The following is a 22,186-nucleotide window of genomic DNA, read 5'->3' as shown; positions in this document are numbered from 1 at the left end:
GGGTTTTGGATCAAAACACTGGTTTAGAATTTATAGAAAATTTCTTAAGCCTTTTGCATCATTGAAACAATGCAAGATACCATTCTTCTGTCTTCTTGATGAAAACCAGAAGATCGATTAAATAAGTGTAAAGTCAACACTGCAGTTAATGAATAAGACCTTTTTATTTTAAGAAGGTGGAGCCCCCAGAGGTGCAATGGGTTAAACCCTTGTGCCGGCAGGTTGGCGGTTCGAATCTGGGGAGAGCAGGTGAGCTCCCTCTGTCAGCTCCAGCTCCCCATGCAGGGACATGAGAGAAGTTTCCCACAAAGATAATAAAACATCAGACATCTGGGTGTCCCCTGGGCAATGTTCTTGCAGACGGCCAATTCTCTCACACCAGAAGCGACTTGCAGTTTCTCAAGTTGGTCCTGATATGAATTTTTTTTCAAGAAGGTACTTGTACTGTATATTCTATGAGCAAAATAAGTAAATTGAGGGAGAAAAGATACATGAATGCAATAGTCTTACTCTACATTTCTAAATGTAATGATCTAGAGCGCAGAACGGTGTTTCTCAACCTGGGGTCCCCAGATGTTTTTGGCCTTCAACTCCAAGAAATCCTAGCAGCTGGTAAACTGTAAAAGTTGTAGCCCAAGAACATCTGGGGACCCCAGGTTGAGAACTACTGGCGTAGAGGATTTAACAAAAGGACAAGAATTGCAATAAGGATTCACCAGCCGTGAAAAGTTTAAGCCCGGTTTGTTATCCACTTTCGTAATATCAAGTAGATATTGCCTCACCTCATGATTGCAAAATGTTTCATGTGTCACTAGTCCTAACTCCATATCATTTCTGCCCAGGATAGAAAATGCAAGAGATTATAACATGGGTATATTTTGATAGGTGTTATTGATGGGGTGGAGCTAAACACCAATTTTCAGCAGCAGTTTCAGATTTAGTACAACACTTTGCCACTAGAACATCTGTGTGGGTCTTTTTCTGATTATTTAGATAACCATAGCCATAACCACATTCCATTAAGAGAAGCAATGATGCATAAGAATGCAAGACCTGATCCTGCAGATAGTTAATAAATTGTACTCCAGCCATTGCTAGGGGCAGGGTCATGGTGTTGGAGGAACTCTCCCTGGCATAAATAAAGTATCTGCAAGATCAGCTTTTGAGTATGTCTGATATGCAATTATCTGTTTTCTCATTTTGACTAATGATTTGAACATAGGTCATACATTCCTTTGGAACCCGCTCAGACATTACTGTTTCCATGACACATTTCAATGGACTCTAACAATATTTGCAGTTAACTCTCTCTTTTCTCTTTTTCCCCCTTAAAAAATAAATCCCCCACCGCAGGAGAAGCTAACCTTCCTCCATACTTTATACCAGCACTTGGTAGCAGGCTGTGTTCTTATAAAACAACCAGAAGGCATCCTGGATAAATTCTCCTGGCCGGAGCTTTGCACAGTCTTGCAGGAGAATGTTGATGCCATGATCTTAGACCTCAACAAGGCTAATGAGAAGGTAACTGTCCTCAGGCACCAGCCGCCTCTATTAAATTCAGTGACATTTGTCCACATCACAGTATCGTTAAAAAGGACTGACATTCATCTTATTTCAAAAAGAATTTGGACGTTAATAATTCAATACCGTTAATTACGGCTTGTCTACAGCTCGGTTTGATGCCATTGCTGTGGGCATGTAAATGTGACTGAAGTCTGTATGAAGTCTCTGAGCTCCAGCTTCTGTGCAGGACTTGCTAATACCACTCGCCAGTGTTAGCCACAGGGACCTAATTAAAAGAAAATAAATTAATCTTACTGATGAAGCTATTCAAAGAACTTAGTCATTTACACTAATAAACCAACTCTTTATCTCAGCGTAAAGCAGAAACAAAATGCTCTTACTCAAGGAGCATCGTCTTGAAGATATTTGCTTGCAAATAGGAGGAAATATTTGGAGGGGCGTTGTCTCCAAGCAATAACTGTTGATCTCAGATATATTTACATTTGTAAATATAATGCAGAGTACTGTTGTTGAAGCACATCATGAATTTTAAAAAGCTTTTTAAAAGGCAAAACCAACTTTTATCTTGTTGAATATGTTATATTGTTGATTCTGTCAATTTTTTAAAAATCCTTTAAAAAGAGTATTTTATATAAAGCGGTTCAAGAGCTGCAGTGCTATGTTTTTATAGAGAATAGCTCTCTATTACTGGCTCATTTACTGAGGTAGTTTTGTGGTCTAGTAGCAAAATTCCAGAGTATGACCCCCCCTTGCTGTGCTCTTTGGGGACAGGAAGAAGAAAATGTTTCACATTAGCTGGAAGTATTCTGAATTTCCAGCTTGGGAGCAAGGCTGCTTCCCAGTCCTAGTTTACCTCTTGCTCTAAGAACCCAGAAAAAAATGGTAAAGGGGTTTGTTCTGAAATCATACAAATTGGTAGTAGAAAAATGTAGTTTTAATGGTAAAGTGAACTTCTGGAGTGGTGCTTCAAAGGAAGTAGAAGCCATAGCTTAGTTGGGCTTTGCCTGCAGAAGGTCACAAGGTTCAATCCCCAGCACCTTAAGGCAGGACTAGTAAAAGTCCCAGTCTAAAACCCTGGAAAGTTGGGTCTAGTCAAGTGTAGACAACACTGAGTTAAATGGACTGGAGTTTCGTTCAGTCTTGGGCAACTTTCTGTATAATTCCAAGATTATACTCAGTAAAACCCAACTAGGTGCCTTCCAGAAATGTTGGACTACAACTCCTGCTATCCAGAGCCAGCATGAAAAGATATGGATGGGATAGATTTGAGACTAGGAAGGAAGCTACATATGGTCAGAATTTTGAGGCAGACAGGTAATAATTATACATTTTGCTATAAATTCCACATCAATATAGGAATAGAAAACCATATAACAATTATTGTTAAGAATAAAAGAATATGATTGCCCAGTGAATTTCTAATATAATCCCATGTTATCATTGTTATTTTTTCTGTCTGTAATATTTGTATGAAAATTTAAAATATTAAAATGAAAAACAGTAAAAATGATTTAAGTACCCCAAAACATATTAAATAAAAAGCAGTTTAAAACTGTATGAACCTACAAATTGGACACTATTCTCTGTTGAAATGGAATTGTACCAGAAGTCTGTTAGATAGCTATTTGTTTTTGTATTTTCAGCAATATGTTCATATAAAAATTGTATTCTTTAGAACATGGCATTAGTGTATTTATAAATATATGGTATAATTTACCATATATTTAATCGTGTTTATATCACATTTTAATACTGTTGCTTCCTTTCTTTTTGCTACTTAGCACTTGTTTTGTTTATTATTTGGAATTCAGATGCAAATGAGACAAACTTGAAACTAGCTTTTGTGTCTTTTGCATAATGCTAGGAAGTTGATTTCACAATTGCCACTGCAAAGATAATTGATCGGTGTAGTTTCTAGATACCTATGGCCCTTAGATACTGTTATACAAAAGAAAGCAGAAGAGTAGGCCTTGTATTTTAGGCAGAGACTTTTAACTATTCTGTTTATATTCCATATATTCTATTAAAAGTGCTATTATTACCGTATCTACTTTTGAAGCAAACCTGAAACCTCATTGTGTAATGTACATTAAGAATCAAGGTTGAAACCAAACAATATTAGATTCCATTAGCTAAGTAATATTCCTTCAACTTTCCTGATAGTCCTGATTAATCCTCTGTTGTCCCGTTTTTTCCAACTCCATTTTTTCTTCCCATTTTACCCCTTTGTTTCCAGATTATTTCAATAGCTGCAAAACTCAGTAGGGAAAAAGAGATTAATCTTCCTCTTCCCATTAGATTAAGACAAATGCAAACTGCTGCAGCCTCTCCTAACTAATATTTCTCATTAGTAACATTTGTTATCTTGACCACACACTGATGTGCATTGCCCACATTTTCATCTGTGAAACGTTGGAGCGTATGTTACCACCCACGTTTCTTTACTGCTATTCAATCTTTTTAACGTCAGTTGTCTAAAATAAAGATTTTAGCTTTATTATCTGGATTTTATTTTAAAACATGCAGACATGCCAATTGGAGTGTATTTGCATAACCAGATGTTCAAATCATTTTGACTTCTAACATGACTTGTCCTGCTAAACCATCAGACTACGGCCTTGATCAGTTCGGGAAACTGAATTTTAAAAAGGCAACTCTGTTATAAATCTGTCTTAAATTGTTCAACAAGTACGAATTAGTTTTGGAAACGATGCTAAGTCAATGATATCACAGAAGTTTTTCATGTGAATACTTCAGTGGAACAATTGAACAGGACAGCTACATCACTTAGTGTGTTATTTTATAAGGCAGTTTCTGAGTTTGCTATAGGAAACTTGATTTAATCGCACCAGCTAAGATTGAATGCTGGGATGTCCCAATTCAAATTTTGCTTCAGCCATGAATTTGGTGGTTAGCCTTGGCAAGTCTCAAATCTCTATGCTTATATTCTGCTGCTGCGATATGACAATAACACTGGTCTCTCTTTACAAAGAAAATTGAGCTCATATATGTGAAGATCTGTAAATACTTGAACGTTATTCTTACACTATTCAAAACAATTATCTTTTAGGACAAGTGGAATAGCTGCAACGTTGAACTACAACAGAGGAAGGAAGACCTTATTTATTTGTATTCAGTTTTTAGAAGTAAAAAATAACAAAATGATTGCTTAGGAACTCTAGATTAGGGCATAGCCTGTGTGCTGTGGACCCATATGAGCTCCTGAAATCCAAGAATATTTCATATTTCCATACATGGTTACTCAAAAGTAAGCCTTATTGTGTTAGTAAGCAGGACTCGTAGCATGCATAGGATTGTAACTCTAAGTGTCTTCCTTCCCTGACAAATTGTGTCAATTTTGCATTAACTTAAAAGTTCTGTAAGTCACTTTGTTGCATGGAATGCCTACAATAAGACAAATGTCTGGCTGAAGATGGCTAAACTCAACATCAGATTGATAGAGCAGCAAATATACGTGGGTGAGATCTAGCCTTGGCTGTCTTCTCATTTGCAGCTTATTTTTCAGTGGTATGAGACTTCCTGGAAAGGGATTGTGAAGCTTATATACAAAATTACCTGAGCATTTCCTCTTCTGCGTTATGTTCTTTGGGAATATGGATCACTGGATTTTTGTGGTAAATAAACTGTGGTTGATTTCCCGAACTGGGTTTTAAGATTAGGAACAGGCTCTTGAAAGTATTTCCAAGTGTCCTGGTTTAAATTAGGATTGAGAAGATTCATAAAACAGAGTTAATACAAGCTTTTCTTAAATGCCAATTATGCAGATCTCTCACCTTGAATACGTCTGTAAGAACAAGTCGGATACGATGAGGGAGCTTCAGCAGACCCAGGAAGACACTTTTAGCAAAGTAGCTGAACAGATGAAAGCGCAGGAAAGCTGTTGGCTGAAGCAGAAGAAGGAATTGGAACAGCAATATTCTGGACTCCTTGGGGAGGTTCATGCAAGGGCACAGGTACAATATTTCTGCCAGGAAACTATAAACTTCTAAACGTATTCTTTAAATATTTAGTATATTATTTCAGTGGTTTGGATTCCACACCAATTTTAAATTGCTTGGGAATTTCAGTATGCTTCAAGAAATGATTTTTTAAAAAAAACGATTAACTTCTACTTTCTTTAAAAAAGGGCATGGATTTGTGTGAAGACATTCCAGAACTTGCATTGCTTAATTGGATCCTGCAGTTGTATTTCCCATTTAGTTACCATGCAAAAGTTACCTACAGAGTGAAAACATTGACTTCTTTGTATTATTAGTCTGAGTACCAGATGCTTTTCTCTCATGATGACTATTCTTCCTATGGCTTTGCAGAATTAAAGTTATTGAAATTCATTTTATGTTGAACCCAACATCAAGCATAGGTTCATAGGCAAGTCAGCAGAAGTAATAAAAGGCACTTATAGCACACAGAAGGTCCTTCTCTCATTATATTGGAACTTGGGATCATCAAATCCAGCTGAGTGGTGGGAAATTCAAGACAGATTAAAGAAAGAAGTGCTTTTTATCTGACACATAATTAAACTATGGAATTTGCTACCACAAAATGTAGCAATGGCCATTCATGTGGGAAGTTTAAAAGGAGATTAGATAAATTGATGATGAAGAGGACTAACAGTGGCTACTAGTCAAGATAGCCATACTTTGTTACTGGTCAGGATGGCTATATATGAGAGGAGGCATCGTATCTTTTAATATTAGTTGCTGTGGAACATGAATGAGAAAATATTGTGCTCAGATCCTATTTGTGGTGTTCACTTAGATCTCTAGGGCAACAGAATGATTGATTAAAAAGTGTTTAGTCCCATTGAGTATTTTTTTTTTGTAATGTTATTATCTCCACTAGTCAAATAGTCTGATATGTGCTAAAATAGTCTAACAGAGTAGTTGAGTGTGACAGAATTCTAATATTTGGTTCACGCTGTATCATTGTTTTAATTTTATGCTCATTTAAATTTGATTTCTAAAAATGCCAAGTTCAAAATTCTAGAGCACTGTTTCCATTAAGAAATCTTTTTTATGACTGTCCTCTTTTCAGTGATTTATCCATGTCTCTGCCACTCTGTTCACATCACTTCTTCTCACATGTTTCAAACATGACAAAACAATTTGTATCATGGGTAGGATACTCAGTCCCTTGGTTCGAATCTGCATATCTTGGTTCCTACTGGTCTTTGTCAAGTTGCCTGGCATCTTTCTCCATTACATCATTATTTGTGGCTTCCCAACTTTCCCAACAATTCTTTTTAAATGAAATGATTCTCTTTGGATTTAATTACTTACAGTAAGCACTCTAAGCTGAAATATGCTGGTATTTTTGATTTACACTTTTTCACCCACCCACCACTGGAATATGGCTCCTAAGAGTTTCTCAGAAATTTAATTTGGCCTAGAGGCGTGAAGAGATCACTTACTCCAGGTCTACACATTACTTAGGTGCGCAGCATTTGTTCGGTCCTCTTTATGCTTTTGTATCGAACAGGTGCTTATATTAAAATAAACCAGTGCAGGGCTCAATTCCCACACATGCAGAAGCCCCAACCTAAATGTCGAAGTCCCATCCCTAACAGCCCCACATGTGTGGTTCACGGGAGGAGCTCTGCAGAATGAACCGAAAGATCTGTGGGTGTTTTTGTGCTTGTTCCACTCAATGTGCTTATAAACCTTTGCATGACTTAGAATCCCAATAAATCAGCATTCAAAACGTGGAGGCGGAGTTTGGGAAATACATTTTTTGAGGTTACATCTGTAATCTTGAAAAGGTTACCCATCCTGAGGCTTTTAAACATGTTCATCTGTATGCAATTATATCCCACCCACACTTTATGGGGAAACACATTATAGGCACCCACATGCCTGGGAGACAGGGCGGGTTACCCACCCATCCTTCCAGCCACCATACTGAATGCTTACCTAGAGCTGATATGATATGTAAGCTTTGGTAGGTCTTGCCAATTTATGTTGGCTCCCAACATGAAGTGCTTAAAAGGCTTCAATTGGTGTGCTCATATGTAAGAGTTCTCTTATCTCATGCCAATGAGTTTTTTTGAACTCTAATGACCTAGAATTCAAAGGAAAGGAAATACCTGCATCTATGAAATTCAGGCAATAGTTTAGATATACCAGTATGTATAAGAGAAGAATAATGAAGTTTGACTCTTAAATCTCAAGTTGCATGTGTACTGTTTTAGAGGGTTTGGGGGGGGGGGTCCTCAAGGGCAGAGAGATACTAATGATCTTTCTGCATTATAGTGTAGTTGTAAGAATTACTGAATTAATGGATATGAAGAGAATTGGGTACTTAAGAGCTTAAAAACTTCTGTTTTTAAGTGCCAAGAACTGATAAACTATTCCATTATTTGTACTTGTCTGGTCTTTGCGGATATAATTGACATATGGGTGCAGAAGCAAAAATCGGCTCGTGTACAAATAAATAAAGGCTGGTGAATAGGTCTGTCCAGGGGCGGAGTATATAACAATGGTTGCCAAACAGAAAGGCAGGGAAATTCTCCAGGGCAACAAAAGTGACCCCTTTTGAAGAAATGACTTGTTTTATTAAGGACCAGCCCTGTTGTGCGATGAACAGGTGAATTAGTTCAAGTCTGTGGTGTGTTCAGTGTTATCAAAGTGAGCGTTGCAAGAGAGAAAAATAGAATAGTTGAAATAAAGTGAAGTCTTTTGAAGTCCCAGTGTCATTAAGTCTCCAGTTTGCAGTCTTGTCTTCTTGCCAACATAAAGGATAAAGACACAGCAAGAAATAGGATAAAATAGAGTTGTACTCTCCAGGGGAGTGACTAATTTTTTTAAAGGGTTCTTGAAGTCCACCGAGTGCTATAACCCAGTAAGCCACCTCTCAAAGCTTCTCCACTCCAGGAAGTCGGGCTGCCAGTCTTTCAAGACAAGAATCTTGCTGTTCCTTTCAAGAAATTGTGCTTTTAAGGTTCTAAGGAAATATTAGAGGCAGCGTAGGTTTGGGGCAGAAAACAATTACAAAACTGCTGAAGAGAAGAAATGCAATCTTCTAAAGCTTTTATTACAATGGGAGGAGGATTGTCACGGCTTTTTTTTATAAACAAGGATGTTAGGCCATGGTCCTGTTCTCTTGTTTTAAAGAACAGCTGCCGGTTGAGCTTTTAGGGATGACCTGTGTGAATTTATATTTGCTTTCTTTCATTTCTGTATTTTTCTCCACATTTAAGAGCCAAGAATTGTAGAATGTGTGCCTTTGCATGTTGTCCACACATTTCCAAAAAAAGATAGTTTTAAAACTATCTTTGTCTTATAAAACTTGTTGCTAAAAGTGCTGCAATCCTAAGTATTTGTGTGGAAGTTCAGATTTAACTTGAAATGGGACTTTTAAGCGAGACATTTTGTCTAGTGTGTTTAAAGTATTAAAAGGACTGATTAATGGAATTAGCTTTCCATCTATATATAATGGGAATTAATAATATACATTCTCTATATGGTTCAGAGTGTGGGTGCAAAAATCTTGGTGTTTATATACCCCTCTTCTGTCAAACTCTGATGTTTTTATGTATTTGTGTTCTTTTGTTATGATGAACAATTACTTGAAATCCTGAAGCCACGAGAAGAAAAATCACACAAACTCTGGAAGATTTTTTTAAAGATAACTTTTTACAGATCTGAAGTCACTTTCCTTAGACACAGAAAATGTTATTATACATAACTTGGTTTGCTTATAAAGTTATCATATTCAGTCATATTACATTGAAAAGTATGATCCGTCCAGACAATGCAAGCATGCCTCATTTAACAAATCCTCTGATAGAAAAAGTCCTTTTTTCAAAGCCTTTTTATGCCTGCACAGTCACCTCTTGCTTTTCCCGATCTGGTTGTTTCATTTCACATTTGCACATTTGTTAATTTTGCTGTAACATGTTGACTGTGTTTCCCTTTTGGTGATGTAGGACACATCCTTTCTATTGTACTTTTGCCTCTGATACCAAATTTTCTGTTAACTAAATATTGCCCAGGAACACATGCACATTGTTAGTTGTGATATACCTGTAATTACAAATTTTCTTGCTGGATTTGGCCTTAAGTGATCTACATTTTCATTAGAAATGGAACTACAGTTGTTGGAATGTAAGAAATCTAATTTTTTTGCTAATTTCTGAGAAGCAGGCAAAGAGTAAAGATGGAAACAAAAGACAGTGATAAAATTAAGAGAATGGTTATCACAGTATTTTCAATTGGATTTCTGTGATGTAAAGAAGACACAGAAGGGACTCAATGGGACTACTGCAACGCCCTCTACGTGGCGAAGGGACTACTGCAACGCCTTCTACGTGGGGTTGCCTTTGAAGACGGCCCGGAAGCTCCAACTAGTACAATGGGCGGCAGCCAGATTAATAACTGGGGCGACTTACAGGGAACGCACCACCCCCTTGTTAAGCCAGCTCCACTGGCTGCCGATATGCTACCGAGCCCAATTCAAAGTGCTGGTTTTGACCTATAAAGCCCTAAACGGTTCTGGGCCAATCTACTTGTCTGAACGTATCTCCTCCTATGAGCCAGCAAGATCCCTAAGGTCATCTGGAGAGGCCCTGCTCTTGGTCCCACCTGCCTCGGAGGCGCGGCTGGTGGGAACGAGGGACAGGGCCTTCTCGGTGGTGGCTCCCCGGCTGTGGAACTCCCTCCCAAGAGAGATGCGTCAAATTCCAACCCTGTTGGGCTTCAGAAAAGCCCTAAAAACATGGCTGTGTGCCCAGGCTTTTAATCAATAAATGGTGAAGATGACACGGACTGAACTATGGACAAAGCATGAGGAAGAATGGATCTGATTTTATGTTTGAAATGTATATTTTTAATTCATAATGTATTTTAATAGTTTTAACTGTTTTATGTGCTGTTTATATTGGTTTGTATGGGTATCTAATTGTTGCCACTGTTGTAAGCCGCCCTGAGTCCCTTCGGGTGAGAAGGGCGGGATATAAATGTGAGAAATAAATAAAATAAAAATAGTCTGTGGAAATCCGAGGACAGGAGTGAAAGGACTGCAAGACTTATTGATACAAGTTGTGCTTCACAATCTCATTTTCTGATTCATAACTAGCATCCAATCCTGCTTCAGCTGGTTATTTTCATTATGTTTGTGGATGTCTAAACGATGATATACTGAAGTTGAGCCAGGCTTGGCATCCCTTTCATATATTCTTTTATTTCCTGATTTGATGTAAGAGTTTTGGTATAGAGATCCAAATTTTGTGCATGCTGCAAAAAACGTGGGAATCTGAAGGAGGCATGAAGCAGCAGGAGTCAGAGGCTATGCAGTGGGCCCTTGGTATCTGCTGGGGTTTGGTCCCAGGACCTCCCATCGATACCAAAATCTGTGACTGCTCAGGTCGCATTATACACAATGGTATCCCTTTATATAAAAAGGGGAAATCAAGTCTTGTTTTTTAAAAAACTGTTTTGAACATTTTCAAGCTCTGGATAGTTGAATCCATGGATACAGAATTAAAGTATACTGAGGGATAACTGGATTATGTTAGAGGCTTTGCTACCATCTTGCAAGAAAGAGATGGACAACAAATTCAAAAGCTGTTTTTCAAAATTGTGTTTCAGTAGACTATGTTTTGTAGTCAGTGTCCAATTGTGTGACAAACGGTCTAGTACTAGTTGTGCATGGCCCAAATCTGCATTCGGGTGGTTCATGTTGATAACTCTATTTTCTGTTTGGTTACTGGTTACAGGAAAGTAGTTAAATACAAGCCATGATCTGCTTTGCAATCAGAATTTCAAACAAGTAGATCAGTTTGGGTTACATCTACATCAGCCCGGTTGTAAAGATGTTTTGTATCTCAATTTGGAAAAGCCCATATTTGTCAGAGTGTTTTGTGTAGGTTTTACTTTCACCAAAATCCTGCTAGTTTAAATGGAAAAAGAATTAATTGTTCTGTTGGCATACATTGCTCTGTGATATACTAGCCTGTTGTTTTCTTGTTTTGGTTGCTGAGTGAGAATTTAAAACAAGGACAGCATTTTGTTACAGCAATTTTTAGTTTAAACTTTCTCTGCACCTCTCTTTTTTATGAGGTTTCTAGGCAACCTTGGTGACCTTGCATCAAGTGGGAAGCACGGCCATGATTATAATGTGACGGACAATGGCTGGGACCACTGAGAAGTATGGTTATTGCTGTATTGGGAATTTCATTCTCTTGGTGGATTTTCCTTAGAAAAGTTCAGGATGACTTGAGCTTTGCCATAGCTACTGACAGCCATACTCATATTCATGGATCGGTTTGGTCATTGATCCATGGGATGCCAGCTGTGTTGCAGTTTTGAAGGAAGTTATCAATTCTATGTTTCATTAACGACCTATCTGTAAACAGTGCTCTCTGTCTTGCTATAGCTTGCAACATATATCCCTTCATTAGTTAACATAATTTACTGCTTTGAAGTACATCCTGCTTTGTACATTTATTTTACAGCTTGTTGGAGTAACTGGTTTTTGTGTATGTGAAAAGTACAGCAATAAGTGATTGATCAAATAAAACAAAGAGTGTTCTCTTGAAAATACGATTCTGCCTGAGACATAATTAATCTGTGAATATATAAGTAGGGGGTTGATTACAAAGTAATTAAAAGATCACCTTTACTTTCCCCTTCCCAGCTGCTGCCTATCTATTTCTGTCTCTCCAGGTTTTCCCTAGTTTACTGTTCTCTTTTGCTAAACTAACTTATCCAAGACGTTTGTCGTCCTCTTTGAAAAGCAGCGTAATTACTCTTTCCTAAGTCATGGACCATGCCCTTGCATACAGATAAGACGGCAAAAAATTTAAGGAGCATGAGCTTGGGAAAATTCTTTCTTTTTAAATATAACTTCCACAACTCTTCAGCCAAGGTATTTCAGGAGTTGTATTGAAAAAAGGCAGCTTTTTCAGCTTCTGGGAGAACCATAGGGAATTACCTTGTACTGAGCCAAATCATTTGTCCTTCTAATTCAGTGTTACCTGTACTTATTGGCAGTGCTACTCTAGAGTTTCAGACATCTTTAGATATTTTCCAGCAGTATATGAAAATGCCCAGGAATGAATTTGGAATACTCTGCATACAACATCTGCGATTTATCACTATTCTACAACCCTTTACAATAGTCTGATGCCCATACCTAATGCAAAGACCCTTTCTTTAAAGTAATGATGTGAGAGCTCCCGTAGGTAGTTTGAGACCACGATCTAAACAAAGAAGAGCACTAGGAATGTCTCTAGTGGAAATGATCCAATACTTTAATAGATTGTTGTGGGCATTAATTTGATTTCCATGTGTGGGATGGATTAGGGATACCAAACGGGGATCAGTCATCTAGTTGGTACCCTTTCAGAACAGTTATGTGCTTTAGGCTGATTTTGAGCCACTTCTTATTTCTTACCGTGTGGAATATGAGATTGGGTCTCCTGCTCTTAATTCTAATCTGTAAAAATATAGTTATAGTATTTTTTTTATTCATGTCAGGAGTGACTTGACAAACTGCAAGTTTTATTTCAATTATTTATTTCAATTATTTATACCCCGCCCTTCTCACCCGAGGGGATTCAGGGCGGCTTCTGGTGTGAGAGAATTGCTTGTCTGTAAGGATGTTGCCCAGGGGCGCCCGGATGTTTGATGTATTATCATCCTTGTGGGAGGCTTCTCTCATGTCCCTGCATGGGGAGCTGGACCTGACAGAGGGAGTTCACCCACTCTACCTGGATTCGAACTGCCGACCTGTTGGTCAGCAATCCTGCCGACACAAGGGTTTAACCCATCTATTTTTTCTACTGAGTTTGTTTCATCTTTTCCAGCTGGCCCCAAGATTCCCAATTCTTAGACAACTTATTTCATGTACCCAAACTTTCTCTTACTTATTCCTATGGTTTATTCATTTTACTAGTTGTTTACTACTGTTTCTTCCCTATTTTCTTTTTCCTTTAAGTGCCACCTGCATCATCTCCTTCTTCAGTCTCTTTCATCTATTGTCCTAACTTGCTCTGTTTATTCCTAGATTTCTTCCAGCCCTTCTACTATGTGGGGGCATCAACTGCATACATTTTTACTGATCTCTCTTGATCCTGATTTGATAGTTAAGGGTTTATATAACTGATTCTGGTGCCTTTAAGCATGATAGCAATGTGATGCGATGAATCATGGAAAAACATATTCCATATTGCTGCTGTAATGTTTAAAGAATATTTCAGTGTCTCCTTTTTCAGCAATTTGTATCTTTACTGTTATGCATGTGGGACAGGATTTTAAGACAGACACACAGTTTCAATAATATTAACTCTTTGGTGAACCTAGAGTTTTGAGTATTTCCTTTCAGAGGTTGGTTTTATTGGAATGGTTACTGGGTGATGCAGTGACCTTGGAACCATTATGTAAAGGCTTAAGTGAATATGAGAAGACACTTTCATTAGAAATATTATTCTGTCAATTTTAGTAGCCGTAAATATATTGATTATTTCTTCATTGGTCATAATTGAAACTCTCTCTCCTTCGTCCATTGCAGAAATATCAGGAAATGGCAGAGAAAGCCAAAGAAAAGTTCGCTGCTACTGAAAAAGTACAGGAGCAATTACTTCTTGAAAATTCACACTTTAAAAGCGCATTGGCACAGACTCAAAAGGAACATAGGTCACTGCTGGCTGCCTGTGCGCTCTTGTCTGGTGCATTGTATCCCCTGTATTGCCGAGCATGTGCCTTGTCTACACAAAGAGACTTACTGCAGGATCAGGTCAACACGTGCGACCTTATCAAGCAGGAGATTAGGACTCTGGCCAATGCACTGTCTGAGGCTGAGGAAAGAAAGCAAAGTGATGGCAAGAGGAAGCAGAAAAGGCATCACAGAGGCTTGATACATCTTTTCCGTAAAAGTGTCATTGCCGTGCTGGCGGCCCATAGGCTTCAAATGCTGGGCCAGTCATACAGCTCTCTCTTTTCTTGGGTTGACAACTACAGAGAAGGCATTGGAATCTTAGTCTGCGTGGGAGACTCCAAAGATGTGCCTAACCTGTCAAGTAAGATAATCAGCACATGATTTATATGTTTTGTGTCACACCGCACTTTCAGTACTTAAATAACAATTATAGCATGCCAAGGCAATGGGGGTGGGAGGGGGCACATACTTTACAATTTGAGGGGAGGAATTCTATTTAAACCGTTAAACCAAATTTAGTGCATTAATTAAAACAGCTGAAGCCCCAAAGGTGGTGTTAAACACACAGGAAACCCTCCCCATTATTTGAACTGATTGTAGACTGACTTTAGTATGGGTTTAGTTGTGCACAGCCAGTAGGGGGTAATACTGTGCAGTTTCTTATGTCCTGTCATTCCCAATGGGAATACATCCTCACCTGTTCAATAGTTTGCTTTAACTATGGTGTAGCATTTTGTCAATATTACAATTAACTGTGATCAACATAAGATAGATCCACAGTTTGCAAACCCACTTCAAACTGTTATTGTGAGAGCAATCCTAATATTTATCCACCATGGCAAGTGTTACTCAACAACATGGTTGTAACAAATCAACTTGATTGAATAGAGAGGGGGAGTGAATTTTTTTTGTACTTAGGTTCTGTGTAGCTTCATGAGTCCTGTAACAACGAAACTAAATCCTACTTCAATTTTTTTGTCGAAGTCTGTCATCTGACTGATTGAAAATGATGTGATTAATAAAATTAATAAAATTCCATTTTGATATGATGCAGCCGGCTTTTGTGTGTCGTCAGCACCTTAATGACAATAATATTATTTGAACTTTGTCCATGCAACAAGATGAATTCTCTGTTATATTGAGAATGTATCATGTTACTGTCTGGTCAGACACCAACCCATTGTGTCTTCATCACAATTTCTTGTTAACTTTTGAACAAAATCATTAAATAAAATGATGCCAGATACAGCTTGATGGGACTTAAAAAGGTTCCAGCCATAGGTAGAAGTGCTTGATGACTATTATCTTAGTTAAAGATATCTTGTGGTCAGTAGCAACACATTTATGGAATAGTTTTTGTTTCTTTATTCTTTGGTTAAAATATGAAAATGCTTGCATTTTAATAATTACACATATGGCTTGAAAGAACCTTGTTACTAATAACAATAGGAAAAACAGGAGTCTAGGAAAAAGGCAACTTTAGTACCATATATACTTGACTATAAACCTACCCAAATATAAACTGAGGCACCTAATTTTACCACAAAAAACTGGGAAAACTTATTGATTCGAGTATAAGATGAGGGTGGGAAATGCAGCAGCTACTGGTAAATTTCAAAAATAAAAATAGATACCAATAAGTTTACATTAATTGAGGCATCAGTACTTTAAATGTTTTTGAAAATTTACATAAAACTGTAATTTAATATAATAATAAAACTTTAATAAAGTAAGACTGTCTAACTCTGATACCTATATACCCGAATATAAGCCTGTCAGGATCCTCACTCAAGTATAAACCAAGGGCGGGGGGGGGGGGGGGCTTTTCAGCTCTAAAAAGGGCTGAAAATTTCGGCTTATACCCATAAAAAATTATGGTACATTTTTTAAAAAGCAGAAATGTATTTGTTTGTCCCAATTCAATTTTCATGACTACCTCTTAGTAAAGGAATCTTAACTGTGGCTTGGCATGATTGCTGAATTGATTTGAGATTGGCCAACAGATCAGATTTAGAAATCAAAGCTTAAAAGGGGCAAATGGGCAAACCTGATAAATGGAAATTGCTATAATCACAGTCTCCTTCTGCCTCTGGAGCTTCTGGATTTAACATTGGCATAGGCATACATTTTTATTTTACTGAGAGGATGGCGAGAATAACTGGACAAGCATGATTTGGGTTCTATATTAGGTTAGTGCAGAGCCATGGCTTGGTAATTCTGAACTGAACTATCAAGGTGAGTTTAATAAATGGAGCTTTGCAAATTTGTAGAGGATGATATAGTAAGCTCTTTGATTCAGATATCTTTGGATATCACACATCCTACCACAGCATGAGCTAGATCGCTTTAAGCTAACCACTGTTCTCTGAACCATAACTTTACATCTGTAATATGAGTCGTTAATGACAATAGGACAGTAGGATAACTAGACTAGACAGTGATACACCTACAAACTATGTTTTTTTTAAATGATCAGCTTCAGTTTACCATGATTTGGAATAGCTAGATTTCCTCTGGCAGAACCGTAAAATTGGCAGTGCAGGGTAATGTTGCTTACCATCTGAAACCTCCTAATTCACTTTCAAATCTGCTTTGGAAGGCAAGTGCATATTTTAATGGCTGCTTCAACCATTGTACAAATAAGGAATGAAACAAAGTTTCATAATGCTGGCACTATGATGTCAGCCCAATATTGGATGTAAGCCTTGGTGTTAGAAATGAGATTATTCTTTTTCCTTGTATTTTTTACTTGAATTTATCCCCACTGACTAAACATTAGTTGCTTGGAGAAAAGCATTGGCTTTTATGGTGCTGAAGAAAGTATAACAACTACTACTACTTCAAAAAGCTCCTTTCCCCTTGGAGCTACAATCTCAATTTTCCCTTCATTGTGACTTCAACCCGGATTCATTGAGCTTCAAATGTTTTATATTTAATGCAGAAACATGTTTAGGTAGGATAATGTACAGGTTGAATGTGGACTTTAGAATGTAAATCATGAAAATGTGTAAAATTTGAGGACCTTGATTTTAATTTTTTAAAAATACAAAATGCTTAGCTTTTTCAAGTTCAGATTTGAAATTCAGTGCAAATCTTGGTTTTATGATTGTAACGGTTTTCAGTTTGGTTGCCAGCACAGGATTGGATATCTTCCCCTTTTCATGTGGAAAATGTTCTGAGAGCATTGCAATCCCTCCAAATGTGAAAGGTGATGAACTGAAAAACAACTGTTTTATTTGTCACATGGAAGCAGCATTTATAACGCAAATTAATGTAACCCAAAATGTCTTTGAAAATTGTTATGTCATTGCCTGTGGTTTCGAAACCTGAGTAATATTTTTGACATTTTTAAAAAATACAAATTTAATTTGTATTTCTGTACTTACTGGTAATGCAGGGCATCAGAAGGAGCAGATCCGATCCCTTCAAGCATTCAATTGGTTTACCAGTCATGACCTTCTTGCTGCAGTCCTAAGTTCTATGGTGGAGCTACAGGAAGTAGTTGGCAAGACAGGTAATGTCTTACATTTTCCTTTTTGGGCTTATTTTGGGTATCCTTTACATATTGGACAAAGTACTGATGATACAAAGATGGATTCATGAGGTCGTTGAAATTGCCACTCTATTAATTTGATAGGAGTTGGGAAAATATTTGGTGCTCTTACAGTTTCTTATGTGGGAAGATTTTGAGATCCCATTAACAGAGGGAGTGATCAGCAACAATGAACAGTAAAAAAGAAGATGGGGATTTAGTTTCTCAATTATACAACTGTCTTCAATATTTATAGAGACCAAGTCCCTCTCCCAAAATGAGAGCAGAAGTTAACATTGAATAACCATCATAAATTTACCTTTGGCTCGCTGATAAGAATGTTGCTGTCACTGAGCACTTGGCATTCGGTGGGGTAGACAATGTTTGCTGTATGCTGCACCCTAGCCTCAGTCACAGTTTCACACCACCATTCTGTTTCATAAATGATTTGTAATGGCAATTCTCTCTTCAAATCCCCTTATACCAACGATTAGGGGATATGAAGAGGAAACCACATGAGCAGAATGCGCACTTGGGAAGGGAAGCATTCCATTCAGTGGCAATCAGTGTAATTATTCCAGACAAATACATTTTCCCATGTAGTGACTAGTGAGGAGTATAGTCTGAGGTCCTCTATATCTCTGTGTGAAATATACACCAAGCAATGAAACAGTTGTAGAGCTGGTACATCATGCATATACCTTGGACACCAAGCTACTTCTCAAGCAATATCATAGTTGTTCCCAACACACACACTGCTCATTCTGCATAGTGATCTCCTTGACCAATTGTCCCAATCAGCCAACTGCCCAATAGTATCTATAATGAATTGCTGACTATTGGTCACATTGTTTCAGGAATATCATACTCTGGCATGTAAGTAACTGTCAGAAAACGACCATGCTTTGGCCAGGCTATTTTCCACGTTCTGTTTTTTAAGTCATCTGCAATCTTGTGTTAACCTTTTTTTGCCCTTTTGCTTCTCAACTGAAGAAAGATACATTTCTAAGAAGTTCTAGCCTCTTCAAAATCTCATTTTATAAGCTATGGTGCAAATAAGCCATGATCTAAAGAACAGTACAACTAATTACATGCCAGGGATTTGTTTTTTAAACAGCAGGCAACTGTGTTGGACCAGATTTTTGAAACCGTAGTTTCAAATGAGATCGAAATGATGCTGAAGCCAGCTGTTTGAAGAAGTAAAGTGGAGAGTCCCATTGGGCAAATGCAGTCCATTGGGTGCACCAAAAGTAGCTTTTCGGATCCAAGCCATAGAATTTATTCTTACATAAAGGTTGTAGCATCTTAACATTATAATATAGCTTAGCGTTAAGTTTATTTGAACAGCCACATTGTGATCAGTTGTAACTTCAGCTGAATTTCTAAAGTGAACCTTTTGACATCTAAACATCAATAAGGAATTCAGTTCTTCCTCCTTATATGGTTTTACTAAAAATAAAACAAAATGCAGACAACCTTTCTCTTGTAGCTTGAGTAAGGTTTGTCACTTTTCATTGGTTTTCGCTTCATTTGTTTAATAAAGACTTTATTGCTCTTTGTACTGTAACTGTATTGGTGTAAGACATTTCTCACATACTCATCCCGACATAAATTATTTAATGCTTTTACTGTAATTCCTTGATAGTTGCAGCCATATACTTAAAGTGTATATATTCTTTTCCCTCTGGTTATAGATATAGCAGAAGACAGTACCTTGTGGAATTGCATTGTATTCTCATTTCACCTCTCAAAGCTGTGAATGATTCTAACCCACACATTTCTTTGTTTTAGTCAAAACCATTATTCATTAAAAATTAACCAGAGGTGATGCTTGGCTTTTAGAAAGTGTATGCCTTCTGATTGTAGAAATGTTTTCTCTTCTGCCTGTTTCTTTTCAAATCTCTCTGGTAATTTTAAAAAACAGTAGTGGAACCATACTAGACTGGAAATTGTTTATGTATGTAAAGTTCAGACTTCTGATTTTAAACTGAAATGGCACGATCATGCACTATTGATTCATTCTTGCTGTATGGTATCATAGGCATTTGATAAATTTTGCCTACAACTCACGTCAAGAAAAAGTTTGCTACAAACAAAACTAAGAACATTGTCAAGCTTAATTAGCTAATTAATCCCGCCTTGCTGCCAAAGCCCCGGCATAACCGTATGGAACAATTTCCATGTTTCCAAAGGGTCTTTTTGTTTGTGCGGCTGAAACAGCAGTCTTCTCATAGCACTAAGCAAATCACTTTTGAAACAGAGAAGACTTCCAAAAGCCAGTTTGTAATATGGTATGTGGGGTCCTTTATTCAAAAGCAGTAAAGTTTAAAAACAAAACTTAAACCAAATCCCAATCAGCAAGCCTAAACTCTGGAGTGTACCTAATACGGTCCTTTGGATCTCCGCCAATGCAACATGAAATCTCAATAGACTTTGTTCCATATGCGAAGTTTCTACATAAGCAAATGCTGGCCTTCTTGCTTTGCTGAAAGCAAATGGATTCAGTTGTGTCCTACTAATTTAGTTAGATGGTTCTTTGGTTGCAAATGGGGGTTTCTGGAACGCAAATTCCTCTTCTGCTTTGCCTGAACCCCTTTGTTTTTGTTCTTTCTGCTACAAGTGTGTGTATGAGGGAGATAGATTGCTTTGAAAATGCCCCTTGATAGGTTTTCTACTCTAAACTTCAGGACAATATTTTAATTCTCTGCAGCAACAGGAGGTCTGGAATTCTCTTGCATGTAAATAAGCTCCGCCATGGTTGTCATCTTACCCTGATAGTATCACAAGACAAGTAATGACAGATTAAGACCTGACTTGCAGAGGGGAAACTAAATTACAAGACTTTTATTAAGGCATAAATAAACCTATTAACCGTTATCTGGAATACCAATTAGTAGAAGGAGCACTGACAATTTTATTTATCAACATTAAACACAATTATTAATTACAGACCTGACGAATCTAGCAGTAAGCAGAACATGTTGGGTGTGCTGGGGCCTTAAGCCCATTATATGAGAAGGATGATTACCAAAATCCTATGGGGAAATAAGTAATTGTAGTTGTAAAATTTTAATTGCCTTGGAATAAGGTAAATTATATTCTCTTGTCTCAGAATATAAATAGTATGGCAATAAGGTACCAAGCCTCAGTAGTTTTAAGCAGCAAATGATTTAGACATCTAAGCTGTCAGGAAAGAAAGGGAAACAGTTATAAATTTCCAGCAATGACTTACCTTCTGCTTTTGAATGAGTAACATTCACTGATATTTATTCGTAGTTTTTAGTCTGCTTACACAACAGGCCTGGGGTGTCATATATTGTAACCTATGGATTAATGAAGGGGAAATGATGCTGTATTGGAAGAGAACATAAAACCTTTTCTCATTAGGAAAACCATGATTTTTCTCGTGCCTAAGCCCGTTCTTGCTTATGCATGTGTAATTTCAGTGCAAGTTAACCAGAAGTAAGTGTTGGTATATACAGACTGGACAGGGCTCCTCTTTTTGCTGGCAAAAATGTCCCATTGCATAGGGATTTCTACCAAAGTAAATGGTGTCAGGATTTGGCAGATTATGCTCTTGTTTAAAGCATCTGGCACCTATCACTGATTCAGGTGGAAAGTTCCAGTAGCTCTTTGTACACTGAAAAAGTTCATGGACACGAATCTATTATTAGTACCAATTCTCAGTAATAAATACTGAAAGTAGTCTGGGTTTAGCAAGATTACACAGTGTTTTCTGCAGACAGTTTTGAAAATATCTGTTTTGAGAACTGCTTAAGAATCATCAATTGTCGCTGTGTCCCTAGAAGTAAATGTTTGAATTTGGGATTGGAGCCTTATTTCTATATTTGGATGGGAAAGTATTGCATATGATAAATGTCTGGAATGCTTTCTTTCGCTGCTTTCTTTATGACATATTTCCAGTCTTTTTATATTCACAAAAACCCAAACTTAGCCCTACCCTACTCATCGATGTTATTTCTGTTTCTTTTAAAGATCTGAATTCCTGGATTTCAGGACATTTACTCACCAGCGCAGCAAGAAATTCTTTTTCAAAATTAATGGACAAGCTTTGTCTTGTGATGGAAGTTACTCCAGCAGGTAGCAGCCGAAGTATTACCTATGCAGAGAAAGACTCGTTGGTTCAGAAGTTGGCTCGTGGGCTCCATAAAATAAATGCACAGGCGCTTAAAGCAGGCATGAGCGACGGAGGCCCTGTTACGGTTTGTATGAAGGCACACAACAGCCATTGTTTGAGCTCAGAAATAGGTTTCACTTTTAATTTTTCTATATTTTTGTATGAGCCATCACATTTTTCAATCTTTAAAGTAAAACTGGAGAATTGCAAGGAAACTGTAATATTATTCAAACCAAACCTGCCATGAATAATGCTTCTAATACTTGCATTTCAAATTAATTTTCTTAAATAATTTCCAGCCTTATGTTGCATTCAGG

General features: G+C 37.5%; 1 protein-coding gene across 8 annotated transcripts in view; it reads left to right on the top strand.

The window, feature by feature from the left end:
* ccdc171 (coiled-coil domain containing 171) overlaps nt 1–22,186 on the top strand; it is a 214,925-nt gene that overhangs the window by 86,570 nt on the left and 106,169 nt on the right. For 7 of the 8 annotated variants that reach the window (XM_062971894.1, XM_008103172.3, XM_008103167.3 and 4 more), the window contains 5 exons: nt 1,354–1,521; nt 5,310–5,498; nt 14,053–14,560; nt 17,597–17,713; nt 21,728–21,954. In XM_062971894.1, the coding sequence (XP_062827964.1) occupies nt 1,354–1,521; nt 5,310–5,498; nt 14,053–14,560; nt 17,597–17,713; nt 21,728–21,954 (1,209 nt within the window). The remainder of the gene's footprint in view (nt 1–1,353; nt 1,522–5,309; nt 5,499–14,052; nt 14,561–17,596; nt 17,714–21,727; nt 21,955–22,186) is intronic. The other variant, XM_016990963.2, reaches the window with a different exon arrangement.

The sequence above is a fragment of the Anolis carolinensis genome, chromosome 2, assembly GCF_035594765.1.
Source record: "Anolis carolinensis isolate JA03-04 chromosome 2, rAnoCar3.1.pri, whole genome shotgun sequence".
NCBI lineage: Eukaryota > Metazoa > Chordata > Lepidosauria > Squamata > Dactyloidae > Anolis > Anolis carolinensis.
The sequence above is the reverse complement of the archived record's forward strand: the minus strand, read 5'-3'. Positions and strand labels throughout refer to the sequence as shown.